This window comes from Poeciliopsis prolifica, unplaced genomic scaffold, assembly GCF_027474105.1.
Source record: "Poeciliopsis prolifica strain line A6 unplaced genomic scaffold, Auburn_PproV2 SCAFFOLD028, whole genome shotgun sequence".
Classification (NCBI taxonomy): Eukaryota; Metazoa; Chordata; class Actinopteri; order Cyprinodontiformes; family Poeciliidae; genus Poeciliopsis; species Poeciliopsis prolifica.
Genome location: NW_026562403.1, coordinates 6,739,809 through 6,753,694, shown reverse-complemented (window position 1 = coordinate 6,753,694; position 13,886 = coordinate 6,739,809). Strand labels below are relative to the sequence as shown.

The 13,886-nt window shown below is 36.1% G+C and overlaps 1 protein-coding gene across 3 annotated transcripts in view; it reads right to left on the bottom strand.

The window, feature by feature from the left end:
* Positions 1-948: 948 nt before the first annotated feature.
* The window catches only part of LOC129372028 (netrin receptor UNC5C-like), a 190,815-nt gene continuing 177,877 nt past the window's right edge, over positions 949-13,886 (bottom strand). For all 3 annotated transcript variants that reach the window (XM_055049000.1, XM_055048998.1, XM_055048999.1), the window contains 5 exons: positions 11,284-11,517; positions 8,609-8,758; positions 8,322-8,486; positions 5,432-5,610; positions 949-2,113 (listed from right to left, as the gene is read on the bottom strand). In XM_055049000.1, coding sequence (XP_054904975.1) covers positions 1,951-2,113; positions 5,432-5,610; positions 8,322-8,486; positions 8,609-8,758; positions 11,284-11,517 — 891 coding nt within the window. In that variant the 3' untranslated portion in view covers positions 949-1,950. The remainder of the gene's footprint in view (positions 2,114-5,431; positions 5,611-8,321; positions 8,487-8,608; positions 8,759-11,283; positions 11,518-13,886) is intronic.

Below are 13,886 nucleotides of genomic sequence, written 5' to 3'. Positions count from 1 at the left end.
GAGGATGACCACAAGATCCAAGATTTTTTTTAACCCTTTAAATCATGTTTTTTTTTTTCTTTTTCTTTTGACAAGATCCTCTATAGAAGCTCCTCTGCAAACCTGATGTTCAGTTACATGTGGCATGTCTCCATACAACTTTGTGAATATTTTATATGCATTTCCCTTGAGCTGAATGTTCATGTAGTCTAATTAAATGATAAACATCTTACACATCTCCAGGGGCATCTGACAATTATTCATAAAACACAGAGCTGGAGTTTTTCATTTACATAAAATTGTTGACATGAGTCAAACTGAACTTTTGAAACAGTCGTATTTTATTTAACAAAGGCCCCTTCAGTTCTGTGGATTTTAAGTTTTTCAAACAAAATGCTTTGCTCTGGATTTTTAGATGCCAACAAATAACAGGGAAAACAGTGAAAGATGTTCATTAATGTAGTTAAAACAATACATAATAAAATGAAAAAAAAGTGTTTATGCCACTATTAATAATCAAAATAATATTATGCAAACTTATTTTAGCCATGTATTTACACTGTAAAGATGAGAAAGAGGAGAAAAAGGTTCATTTTAAATGCTGCAATTCTTCCAAGGCCACTAGATGGTGCCAGTGACCAACAAAGTCACAGTTGGATAATTTATCTGACATCCTGTGAAAATGAGGAGAAAACCATACAGTCACGTAATACTGAATTTGGTTCACAACTGGATTTAAAAAAATAATCTTCAGTGACTTGTTTCCCAGAGTTAAACCCTCCCCAGAAACAAGCCTGAACTGCCTGGCAAAAACCACCCAGGATGTAAAAAAAGAAAAGAAAAGAAAAACAAAGTTGGCATCTCTGATGAATTGTATGAATTGTCAAGAAAATGTTCTTTTTGATTGAAACATGACAGCAAAAAAAAAAAAAAAAATATATATATATATATATATATATATACACAAATCATAAGGGGAGATGTGGTGCTCTTTCTTTTGTGATATTTCCACAACAAACTACGACAAAAATCTTTTTTCAGCGGCACCAGTTTGGAAAACAATCTTTGGATTGACTTATCTGACAAATTATCTTGCCTTTCCTGCTCTCCTGACCCAAATGATTTAAAATTATTGAGTCTATTAGAAATCATTCTGTGGGGGAAAAACAAAACAGTTTTCTCAGACTTGTTTCTGGTCAGGATTTCTGATTAACAAGCACTGTGTCAGAAAATCTGTAGCAGAAAATGAGCCACGCATACAGACAGCGTGATACAAGGAGCGTTCCCTAAGAGACGATATAAAGACGACAAACTGTACCAACAAACACGTACGGCCAAGGCTCATAAGAAAAGAGTCTTCTCCATCGCTGCTCTCATTATCTGCTTTCCATCCAGATGGTCACCTGCCTGCTGCTTCCATCACTTTATGTTGATTTCCTCCCTGTAATCAGTTTAGCTGCTCTCTGTGTTTGCTTTCATCTTTGTGAAGAGTCTACCTGCATCTTTGTTTATCCTCAATCTACCATTCCCTACTCCTCTGTAACTGGTTTACCTTTGCTTCCTTTATGATTCCGTTTCCTTCCTATACAAGATTTCAAGGTCAGCATCTCCATTTCTGCTTCCCTTTTTTTCCTTTCCCTGTTCATCGTACGAGCAGGAAAGTAACTGCTTGGAGAAAATGTGATTTTTTTTTTCTTTTTCAGATGTGTATATATTCCCTTCACTCCTGATACACAGATTTATCTCTCTTGTATTCATGACTCCCAAACACTCACACACTGATCCACATCAGCACCTGCTTTCTTTCACTGCAACCGCTTAATTGCCACGGTATTTAAACAGTGCTGCTCAATCACTGTGGCATCAACTTTTCTCTGATTTTGCATCAATCGGGTTATCCGTAGTGCCAACAACAGATAATCCACATGTAATTCTCTGGAGTTTTGCCATCATAATAAAAATGTTCCTTTGTTAGTGTTCTGATGTCATGGAGGCAAGGCTGCTGTCGTGACGGCCCATTTCCTCCAGCACAGCGGCCAGTTCATTTAGATCTCCATCGGGAAAATGTTGGGCTTCCCAGAGATCCAGGATGACACCTGTAGGACTGGACTTGGTGGCAAAGTAGTTCAGGTATCTAAAAAATAAGGAGGGAGTCAAGAAAGGGTTAAAAAGTTCATAATGCAGCTTGAAAAGTATGAATATAGCAGATCTATAATTGAAACACAAAGTATTTACTGTATTTTGATCATTTGACACAAACGATTATGAACAAATTAGACACAAAAATATAAAAATGTTTTTTTTTATCATAAATGCGGTAACAATTCAATAGGGAGTTGCAACATGTGTCACGAGTCAGGACGTCAGTGACTGCAGAGGGAGAGTCTGACACTAAGCCGTCTCACACAAAGGTCTCGTTGCAGCTTTGAAGTATAAAAACCATCATATTTCTGTCTCATGGGGATAAAAGCAGGCTTTCTGTTCTGTAAATCTTCTGATTGTACTGTTGACACACTCTGGTTCCATTTTAATAAAAACAAAAGATGTACAATAATTTCTTATGGTAAATTGTTATGTTTCTAATTTATTTCATATTTTCATTCAACAATTAAAAAAAAAAAGCCTTACATTGTTTCTTCCTTATTTGGACTTTATCTGTTTCCAATAAGGAACAGCTGTTAAATGACCTCGGGGGGCTCAGTTCAACTCATAAAAAGGCCATTTAGGCTTTCTTTCAGATCTGTCTCAATACAAAAAGATGTTTTAGCTGAGTATGGAAGAACTTTCCAGACACAAATGTGGTCACTCTGCGAGTTTAGGCAAGGAGAAAGCTGTAACAGCAAGCCCTACTTTGATGAACGCTTTGACAGATCAGTGGCAAAACAACTTTCTGAGACTCTTATGAAAACTTGATTTTTACAGGAAATGGGAAAGTAAACAACCAATTTTCTACCAGTTCACCTGCTGACCAGAAATCCTGGTGCCCACATTCACCAGCTGCGTCATGAGCAGGAAAGCCGTGGGGACAATGATTTGCACTTGTGCCTAATTATCCTCTCAATATCTGGCTCTGGCTTTGTGGCAGCTAGCAAATGAGTCTGAATCATCAAGCCAAGCATCTGTGTATAGCTGACTGGGTAATGATAAAACTGAGATTGCTACCTGAAGTCAACTGGAGGAAACAAAGTCAAATTACCTATTTAGTTTTGCAGAGACTCACTTTTTCTTTCACATCTACAATAAAGTGTTGTTCTTTGCACTTCATAGAGGGATACTAGAAGAAAACTGAAATATTTTCTAAATATCACAGGTTGCTAGTCACATCACAGACCCAGCACAAAGACAATTAAATAAAAAAAACAAGTAAAGATTTAACACTTACATCCAGCTCCTTTTCACATTTTGTGGCAATCATTGTTAAATGTGTAAAGAGCTTAAATTTAAACATTCTTTATATTTTACTTCAGAGGTATAGTTTCACTCTGAATAATTTAGAATATGTCTGAGAACATTCAGGGTACATCAGTTCAGAGGTGGAAAATCTCACATTCACTGATTAATTTTTGAAAAAACCTGGTGTCACACGTACAGACACTGGTCACGTTTCTTATTTAAAAGTGCAACTTCACCAGCTTTAATTTATACTTTCCTATTTAAATTTGATCATAATGTTGGTAAAACATTAATTGTCACCTGCTTAAATATACATTTTCCACTGATCAAAATAGGGAAGAAACACAGAAAACAAATTACTCAATGAAGATAGTTTTTTTTTTACTTTCATAAAGGCAGAAATGAAAATAGTTTTTCCCCAAAACCTTAATCGGAAGATAAATATGTTTACTTCTTAGTGCACTTTTAAAATACAATGAGGCCAGCAGAATGTGTTTCATAAATAACAAAAACAGAAAAAAAAGAGCAGAGAAAAAAAAAGTGCATTAAGTGAAGCAAAGAGTGAGGATGAACAGATACCAAGGAAATCATTTTATGAAGACGAGCAGACGCTGGAAGATGCAAGAAAAAAGGATCTTGAGTAATGAAAGAGAAAATATAAATGAACAACAAAAAAGTCAAAATAGAAATTAAGCAAATAAATACATAAAATGTAATTATTCTAAAGTTTACATTTAATTCAAACAACTATTTTAAAATGTTAAAAACGGAAAACATATAAACTGTAAATTATTTCAAATTTAAAATTCTACTGCAACCTAAATGTGCAATAAAACTAGACATAAAAGTATAGCTTTAACATATAAATAAGTTAAAATATAAAAACTATTGTAAGAGGAAGATAAAAGATAAAACTTTAGATTAAAAAAAGTTTTTGATACTCTAAGGTTTGAGGCCGTCCCTCAGATGAGAGCTATAAAAAGAAAAAAACATGTTTTTACTTTTTTCTTACTTTAAGCCTTACAAATAAACTTTTTGCAGTCCCATAAAGGATCTGAATGACCATGTGATAAAATGAGGTTTGATAACAAGCATTGATGTCTTCCAAATTTAAACTCAATTCTAAGATGTGCCTGAGCACGGAGCGTAAAATTAAAGTAACATGGACTCTTTTGCTTTTGTTTACCAGCTTTTAAGAAGATGAATTCTGGAGTAACCACAGAGGGGCTAAATATTTTATGAAGACCAGAAAGAAGAGCAGAAAGAAGAAGTTTTATCTTCTGCAAGGTATAAAACCCTATATTAGATTCTTTGTATTTATCAGAGAGAGAAACAATCAAGATCAAGATAAAATGTGCTTCTTGAACATAAAAATCGAAACAAGAATCAAATGTAAGATCTTTAATTTGATTAATAGTGTTCATTTCTATAGTCTACAATTTTTTTTAAATTGTACATTACTCTATTTGAAAGTTAATCCAAATAGTTAAAAGTTCAGCCTCATCCTGATAGACTCACATCTAAAGTAACAGCAACAAATTCAGAGTTTAAAACAAATTGAACTTGGAAAAAAATAGGTCAGACTAATACCAACAATTAATGACTTAATCTTGCCATAATGATTAGGTAAAAAAATTTCACTCACTATAAGAGAAAGACCGCAAAAATGACATTATGCATTCATTAAGGCCCTTTAACAACTTAGGCTTTGTCCACATTTTTGCAAGGATTCGATGATTGCTGAGGATGCTGCTCTGGTACTGTATACATACATATGGAGAACATGCAAACTCGCCTCAGAAAGACTCCAGAACGTCAGTGTCTCATTGATGAACAAAACTTACAGCCATTGAAAGTAAAATAAGAGAAAATAAATTCTACTACTTCAACAGTTCTTTTCAGATGACTTGCACTCTGTGATTTCATCAGCCAAGGCGAAGCTAAGTTCTACTCTCTGTAGAAAGTTTTCTGCCTAAATAAGTAAAATCAAGTGAAACACCTAAGGGAGCCAAGCAAAGCACTGAAAAAGAAAACAAATAAAAGTAAATGTGAGTGTTACCTGTCAAGGTTGAGTTTGTGAGCCAACATCCTCCAGTCGTTGCCTCTGGTCTGTGGTGCATCCAAACTGCCACACAACTTGTGTCTGATGGATAAAGGAATACGGAAGGCATTAGGCCCCATTAAGGTTGTGATATTACTGGCAGGGTCCATCAGGGATGTGTCTATGCACTGGACTTCCTGAAAAGATGACAAAAGGGGGTCATGAGATCAAGTAATTGATTTCAACAATAACTGATCTAAACATTTATATTATGCACATAGTTTCATACTCAGAACATGTTTCTAAAGTCTCTACAACTTGTCAATAGTTATCCATTATGCAGTTCAGCTAACTGTATTTCAAATGTAAGTGCATCCATATCCTTTTAGGAAAAGATTCTGCTCTTCTTTCTTAAGCTTGTCTTTTGTGAGGCCAAAATTACACAGAAGAGTTTTTATCAATACACGACGAGAAAAAACACAGAAATCTGCAGCCACTTCCTCTCTCTCCCTCCTTCCTGTCAATCTCCATCTGTTTCTAAGCTTTCACATTATTCTGCTTCTCCTGAGCTGAAAGGAGGATGCAGACTAATGAACATGGTTTGGCAGAGGGACACGACAACTGTCATTGTTGATGCAAGCGATTACTATTTGCTGTGTCTATTTACCCTCAATTTACCACCAGAATTTCTCTATGGATAGAGATGGAAGGACTAATGCAAAGGGACATCGCTGACTATCTGCCAAAGTGATCCATGCTTTAGATCTGCTTTGCTTTCCATTGTTCAGCACCACAGAATGTTTAAGGGTTTCCAGAATTGAACTTAAGTCTGTGACATGCACAAAACTTACTAATGTATTTTTCCATGTTTTGATGCTTATCTTTACGCAAGTCAAACATCCAGTGAGACTAATGCATATATTTAGTTGGTGGCCAATTTCAAATTGATGAAGGGGCCTGCAATTTTCACTGGTATAGCAGTTGCAAAAATTGTCAAGATCCAAAACCCTCTACAACTTTAAATTTGCATGTAATGTAAATTTGTATTTAGAAACAAACGTGGTGGTGGTGGTAGTATTATGCTGTGTTTCACTACAGGAAATAGGTTGGATAATGATGAGAAATTGCCCCCTAAGTTGTCTACTTCACTACAAATCAACAGTTGGTTGAAACATGGGTTTTGGGTGTTTCAAAGGAACACAGATGCCAAACAGGCATCTCTGTTTATAGAAACTCTATAAAGCCAGATAACATTAAGTTTCTGGAATAAACATTATTGGGCTGAGCTTAAGAGCCAGGGTCGTGCCAGTACTCCAGACCTTTTAAATGAGGGCTGTATTATTCATGCACGGAAGAGCGATCAAATATCCAGGACGATTAATGCAAAAGGTCTGTTGAAATTAACACAATGTGTGGTTTATCTACAACATACTAAAATAGTTAAATATTCACTGCTGCAACAGTAACAAACTCTGGAAACAGCTTTTTCTTTTCCATTTAAAAGTACTGTAGTAAGACAAATTGTGAACTGGATCTCAGGAGTAAACATTCAAGGAACTTTGATTTGCAGCTTTAGCAGTTTTAGAAATGACAGGGCACTTAATGTCAAAAGCTACCATAAAGCATGCCAAACATTGTCACTGAACAAAAAACTGTCTTTGACAAATATTTTTTGTTCTTTTGCTCTGCAAATTCTGCAAGTAAAAACTATCCTCACAAGGGAGCACACAACTACTGCCTCCATTAATGTAGTTACAGCACTTTCACTATCAGTAATGTTTTACTAAAGCTTCTGCATTGATTTGCTACTTACAGTACAGACTCAACCACTACTGCTCCAAATAAGCCAAAAAAATTACAGTGGATCAGGCATAAAACAGTCCAGTCCAAGCGAAGACTTTGCAACCACCAACAAATGAAAAGAGCCAGTAAAGACACATTATTGACCATCTCTTTGGGATTAATGCTGTTGAAGTAAAAAGCAGAATTGAACTCTTATATGTCAAAGCCTATAAGAGCTCAATCACACAAACCCTTTAGTTCTTTTTGTGCAATCACATCATACTTGAAAATGCTGTGATTTGCCCTCTTATGGTTCTGATAAGCATGGCTTTTGAGACTCTCTCTCTTTCTCTCTTGCATATATATATATATATATATATCTATATATATATAGATATAGATATAGATATATATATATATATATATATATATGTGTGCGTGTGTGTGTGGCATATTTAATTACTGCTGAAGATCTGAAAAAGTGTACAAACACGTAAACGGGCTTTTATCATACATTCAGTTCTTTAAGAAAACATGTTGGCTGTCATGCTCATTTTGCCTATTAACCAGTAAAGAAGCAAGCAGGAAAAGGGAAAATTTTCTTACATCTTTCAATGTGAAAATGGTTTCAATGTATATTCATGGTTGATGCCAAGATTGATAATAATAAATAAACATGTCCGCATTAATACGTTGTTACAACTGGCTGCAGCAATAAAAATCTGTTCACTGACAGACACACATACTTTTTGTGACTCCAACACAAAATCAAAGAAGAGTTATTCCTGTCACATGATGGGACCTGTAGCAGTTGTATGAATTATTAAATGAATTATTAAGCAGAGTCACAAAACCACAACCAAGGTACCTTGACTCGCTGTCAGAGAGAGAAGAAAAAAAAAACTTTATGACTTTACAATCTTTATTGTAGGACAAAGAACTTGCATGTAAGTTGCCACCAGTGTTACTTTAATTTGTTGAGCTGTTCTGCTTATTGTAATTATCTTCTGCAGTCAACGTGAACAAGTGGTATGACACGACTGAGCTTGCTTGTTTTGATGCACATCAGGTTCTAATCTGTGGAAAATGTAAATATTTAAAGATAAAATGAAATCTAGAAACATACCTCTTCTAATGTGCTGCTGATCTGAAAGATTTGGCCTTCTCCTTCCACCTGCCGAACACAGAGCTTGCAGCTGATCTCTGTGGTGGCTGAGCTCAGTCTCTCCAGCGTGAAGGTGGAGTGAAGAGTTCTTTGACATCCACTCCACACCTGGTAAAATGGTATTTCCTGCAAAGCATGCACGGGTCGCACAGTATTTTGTAGCATTACTCAGTGTTGCATATAAAAACAAAGATATACAGTACTACTGAGTATGCTTATTTCTATACTGACCCCTGCATTTTCCTCACCTGATATTTTGCAATAAGTTTACTCTTCCAGTGTGTGTGTGGCACATCGTGGATTGACAGCCTCAGATTGTGTGTGCTGTCTTTGAAGTTCAGAGTCTTTGGCTCATCCAGTAGCTTCCCTCCCATTTGGGTCTCCATCTGAAGAACCTCCTACATACAAATATCCAGTAAGTAAAAAGCACAATTCTTCCCTCAAGAAACAGTTTTTATAAATAAAGCAAAACTACTTAAACATTTATCTGGAGGTTTGACATGTTTGTCACCCATGAACCACTGCACTCTTTGGATTTATTCAAAGCTGTGCAGCAATAAACCAAGACCATTCTTTACAATCCTCACTATCATCTTAATTATCAATGCTTTAATTGTCAGTAGGTAAAATATTAGAGAGAAAGCATATCCAAACTCAAGCAGAAACATACATCTTAAATGCAGAAGAATTCAGTGTTTTTCCATGAAAGGAAACAAACACAAATATTTATAATAAATCACCATTAATTTATGGACATTTACTCAGGAGTATATTCCAATGTTGGGAAAAATCTGATTTTAGCAAATATTGCTGGTTACATAATTCCTGGGACACCTATTACTATTGTTAATAAATTGTTCTGAAACTTGGATTCCTGCTTGTGCTCAATTCAGCTCAACTCAGAGGTTTTGCATTGCCTGTACAGTTGGTCTGGAGACTGATATGGCCTAACCCTAAACCAAAGCAGAAAGTTGAATTTTGAACTGTTGAATCATTTTTGTGATTTATTAGCTTTATATTTACAAGTAGCTAATAGACTGAGTAACAAACCCTCTTCAGAATGTTTTCTGAAGGGCTCTGATCTTCCTAAGATTTTGTGATGTCTTTTACTCCAACATGGTTCCCAGGGCCTTTGGAAGAAAAACAGACCCCACAAGTATGAACAGTTCTATTTTCTTTGCTGCTGTTTATTTTTTACGGCGAGCCATTTCAGCCATTCACAGCGCCAGTGTTAAATGTCAATGACAGTAAAGGCCAAAGTGAAAGCCTTCTTGATGACCCCTCACAGTGAGCTTCCTTGCTGTGGTTTTCTATCAGTAATCTGTTTTTTTTTTTTTTTTTTACTTCCTTTAGTGTGCAAGGCAATAAAATAAATATTGGTCCTAGCTAAAGCCTGGTGGCCAGACTCAAAGAAATTAGCTTTTGCCATGTTTAAGTATATGGGGGAAAAGGAAGACATAGATTGGCTTATATACTAATAGATTACCACGACAACAAATTTGTCTGAAACTTTACATAGAAAGAGTCACTGTCGTTTATTCAAAATGTCCTCTAATGACTGGCTTCTTTTAATTTAAGCTGTCAACTGGACACTGAATCAAAAAGTGAAGTATTAAAATGGGCTAAATGTCTGCTGCAGCCTGAGGTCTGCATGCAGATTGAAGACAGTCTCAGTGTTGCGTTGATTTGCACTTCCACTTTGTGGCACAAAATATGTTTTATTTGTTATTTATCATTTGAAATTATGTTTAAAGTATATTACAAAAATGTCTAAATGAACAAAACTAGTAATATTCAAATACTGGAACATATTTAGCAGTTACAAAAGGCTTTATGTGAAATATAGAAAGTAAATTATAAATTTCTTATATAAATGTTGCTTTACAACTTTTCTGTTGTAAAGCAGAGAAGTTGTGCCTTTTAGCGAAACACTTTTGCATTTCTCAAAGTCGTCAGTCCAAAAGGCCCTTTCATACACTTTGTGGCACAAAATATGCCACAAAGCTTCTCTTCATTTTTAAATTGCATACATTTCTTGAAATGAAAAGTAAAGGAAGTCATAAATAATTACTTTCATCTCCTTTGCTTTCACTATTTGAAAGAATTGTGGAGCTATGGCAACAAGTCAGCATAAAATATAAAGCTGTGTTTAGTTCTTTCAATGAAATTTTTATCAATCTAATGTGATTAAAAAATCTGTACTGAGAAGAAAAGAATCAACCAAACTTCCATTAGAAATGTAAACTATCTATGCAACTCTTATAAGTATCTTTCAGAACTGCAGGAAAAATAATCAAATGAAGGCCCACTATTTGCAAGAACAGCTTTGATGCCTCCTTTCTTTTCTCTGATCAACCTCAGACAAACTTCACTTAGTCGGCTCTCAAACTTCAGCTAACCCACCCAAACTTTTCATCATTAAAAATCCACCTTTGAACTTTGTTTTCAAGCTACAACTGTTTGCTTGAACTGGTAAAACTGAGTGCATGTTGATGTTTACGCGATTATGTGCACGGCTGTGTGCCACAGTGACACTTGACTTATCACTGCGCGAATAAATTACCAATGTTAATCTCCCTTATCAGATGGCCCCTCTGGTGCTTTGAATTTGTTTAAATTTCTAATGCATCTCTCTTTTGACATTGCTTGACCCTGTTTTGTTTACTGCTTCTCGGCACATCTCCGCAAGACGACGGGTGAAGATGTTTCTATTCATGACTTTATACAATCCACTTTGTTTTAGCTCTAATACAGCTCATTTCAAATGCAAAATATAAGGGTGGAATATTAATATGATTGGTAAAAAAGAACTTTTCACTGCTTTGCAGCATTTAAAACACTTGCAAATGTTTGTGCTTCAATAATACCTTTAGTATCACATATTTTTTTTAAAGAAACTGAACTTAGAGTTTTAACACATTACCTTAAGTGCATCCTGAGTGTCATCCAAACAATAAATCCTGATGTGATAGTCCAAAGTTGTGCATGAGACGGGCCCAAAAACTGCCAGTTTGAGCCTCTTAGCAGCTGCTTTGCCTATTGACTGGCCCACCAGGCAGTACGTCCCCAGTGTCTCTGTCAAAATGTGACAAGCCTCCAAATTCATCTGCACATAACAGGGGGTGGTAAAGTTTTCCTCTCCCACCACAACCACATCCTGTGGAGACCACACAAAAAATTCACATCATTATTCTTTAAAATTGTCATGCTGAATTTATGTAATACTCTAAGTTGACACAAACTGGGAATTTGTTTTTTGCAAAATGAGATGAATTTATTGCTCAAATCTGTTTTGGAAACATCAACCCAATAAATTGGTGGCAGAGAAAACTCATCATTCACTCAATTCCACACAAAATTTAGTGTTTATCATAAAAATACCAGGCTGTATTAGGGAAGAAACAGTAAGGGTTTCAAAGTACACAAGTTTGCTAAGAGACAAAAAATTATTTAAAACTGTTTTCTCTACTGTGCTGGAGATATAGGTTCTTTACGGACAGGTACAGTTAAAACTTTCTAAGTTGGTTTGTGAGATTTAAGCTACATGTGATCCATTGAAACACTACCACAAACAAGCATGTTGAGCCATTACTACAAATACAAAAAAGAGAAGATGTGAGAAGGCAGATTAGGCTTCATCTCAGATGCATTTTACTTTGCAAACATATGTTAATTCCACTTATGCATGCAATATTGATTGTGTATTATTGAAAATGTATACCTTCCCCTTGTATCTTTTCATATTTTTTCAGATTAAAACCAAACACGTAGCACGTTGTGGCATTTGTACATCTTGTGTTGATATACCAACAGAAGAAAAAGTTGATGAGTATTTTTTATTTTTTTTTCCCAGGGCATCACTACCCAGGAAAATAAACAATTTATTTGCATTCTTCTTTGGAAAAACGCCTAAAATTTAGCTATACTATAAAGAGAACATCTGTGAATATACTTTTTTTTTACAAATCCCCAATTGCATTTAGCTCGAAGCACTGATTAGACATCTAACAGATTAATATGTTTTGATCTAAACCATTTTGCAGTGAAATACTGCCAATTGGTCTTGCCATGCATCAGAAAAGCAGCCTTTCAGATCACTGCCTGAGTTTAAGTGAACAGAAAAGTCTGACAAAACCTACTATCAGTTGTGTTACAGGTTTAGTTGTGCTAAATTATTGAACAACGGATTGTGGAGTCCACTGTGAGATGTTCAAAGAAATTAATAACAAAACTCCAAAGCCTTGCAGAAAAGCTGTACAGTTAGTACATAACAGCTATTGCTGAAGACATTCACACCAAACATGTTTCGCGTGGCAGGTGTGTCTGGTTTATGTTCAGTCTGTGTGGAGGTGCGTCACGGTGCGCTTCACGCATCTAGTGTCAAGCGCTTCTAACGTGCCTGACAAATAGGCCAGCAACAGAAAACAACGGCGAGAGTGAGTCTGACGCGTCTTACACATCCTTGACCTCCACATAGACTTTGAGCAAATTGTCTAGCGTCTGCATTCAAAGTCCACACGTGTTGAACTTTAAGCGTTGATCGCGTTTTTGATGCGCATAATGAGTTTGGTGTGAACACACTGCCAGAGTTTTGTTTTAATATTACCAGAGTAAGGGAGACTAAAAACTAATACACACAGACATGCAACTAAGCTTCTTTCCAGACGTCACATTGGTTTTTAATAATATGACGTTTACTAGGGGGAAACAAATTATATTGACATCATTAGCTTTATGGCCGAAGCATTACAAATTGGGAAAAAGTTTAAGGAATCAGATTACTTTTTGTATGGCACTTCAAATATGAGCTTTTTGTTGTAGTTAAATAGTTAGGGGTAACACTGGTGCACTGAGTTCTCACTGAGTTCCTTTTAATCTGGTGGCTGCATCTTTAGTTGTGTGAGTGAAATCATGAGTCCATGCCTGAAGACACCAGCGCACTGTGGAATCAATGGGTCCTACATGCTCACGTGTGATAAAAACACTGCGCTTCGATTTGCAGTTCATGTGGAGTTCTGTTCCTACAGACAAGCTAAATCAATACAGAGAGGTAGGGAAGAAATATGGTCTGAATCTGTTATTACTGGTAATCACAACCGTGGCTGCTCCTCCCGATATGAGGGGAATTCAATTACCTCCCTCGGCCTGTTTTGAGGAAAACTTTCTGATGGGAAATGAATGTTCTACAGCAATGAGAGAAAAAAAAAACAAATCGACTTCATGATGAAATTCCACTTTCAGTTTTCTCATCTTTATTCAGTCTGCTCTGAAACCTCTTCTGCGCATTCCCCCTCTCATACATGCACACACAAAGACGCACGCGCACCGAATCTTATGCATGGCTAATTGTGCAGAGACATTGTGTTGAGCTGTGATAAGCAACAGAAGACAGCATACGGGGGCCTTGTTGACACAGTGATGCTGCAAGACAGCCTTATCACCCACACCCACACACAAGGACAGACACACACACATGTGCAGCCGCACTCATGCAGTCTCACTCTCACACACAAGAAATAGATTGCT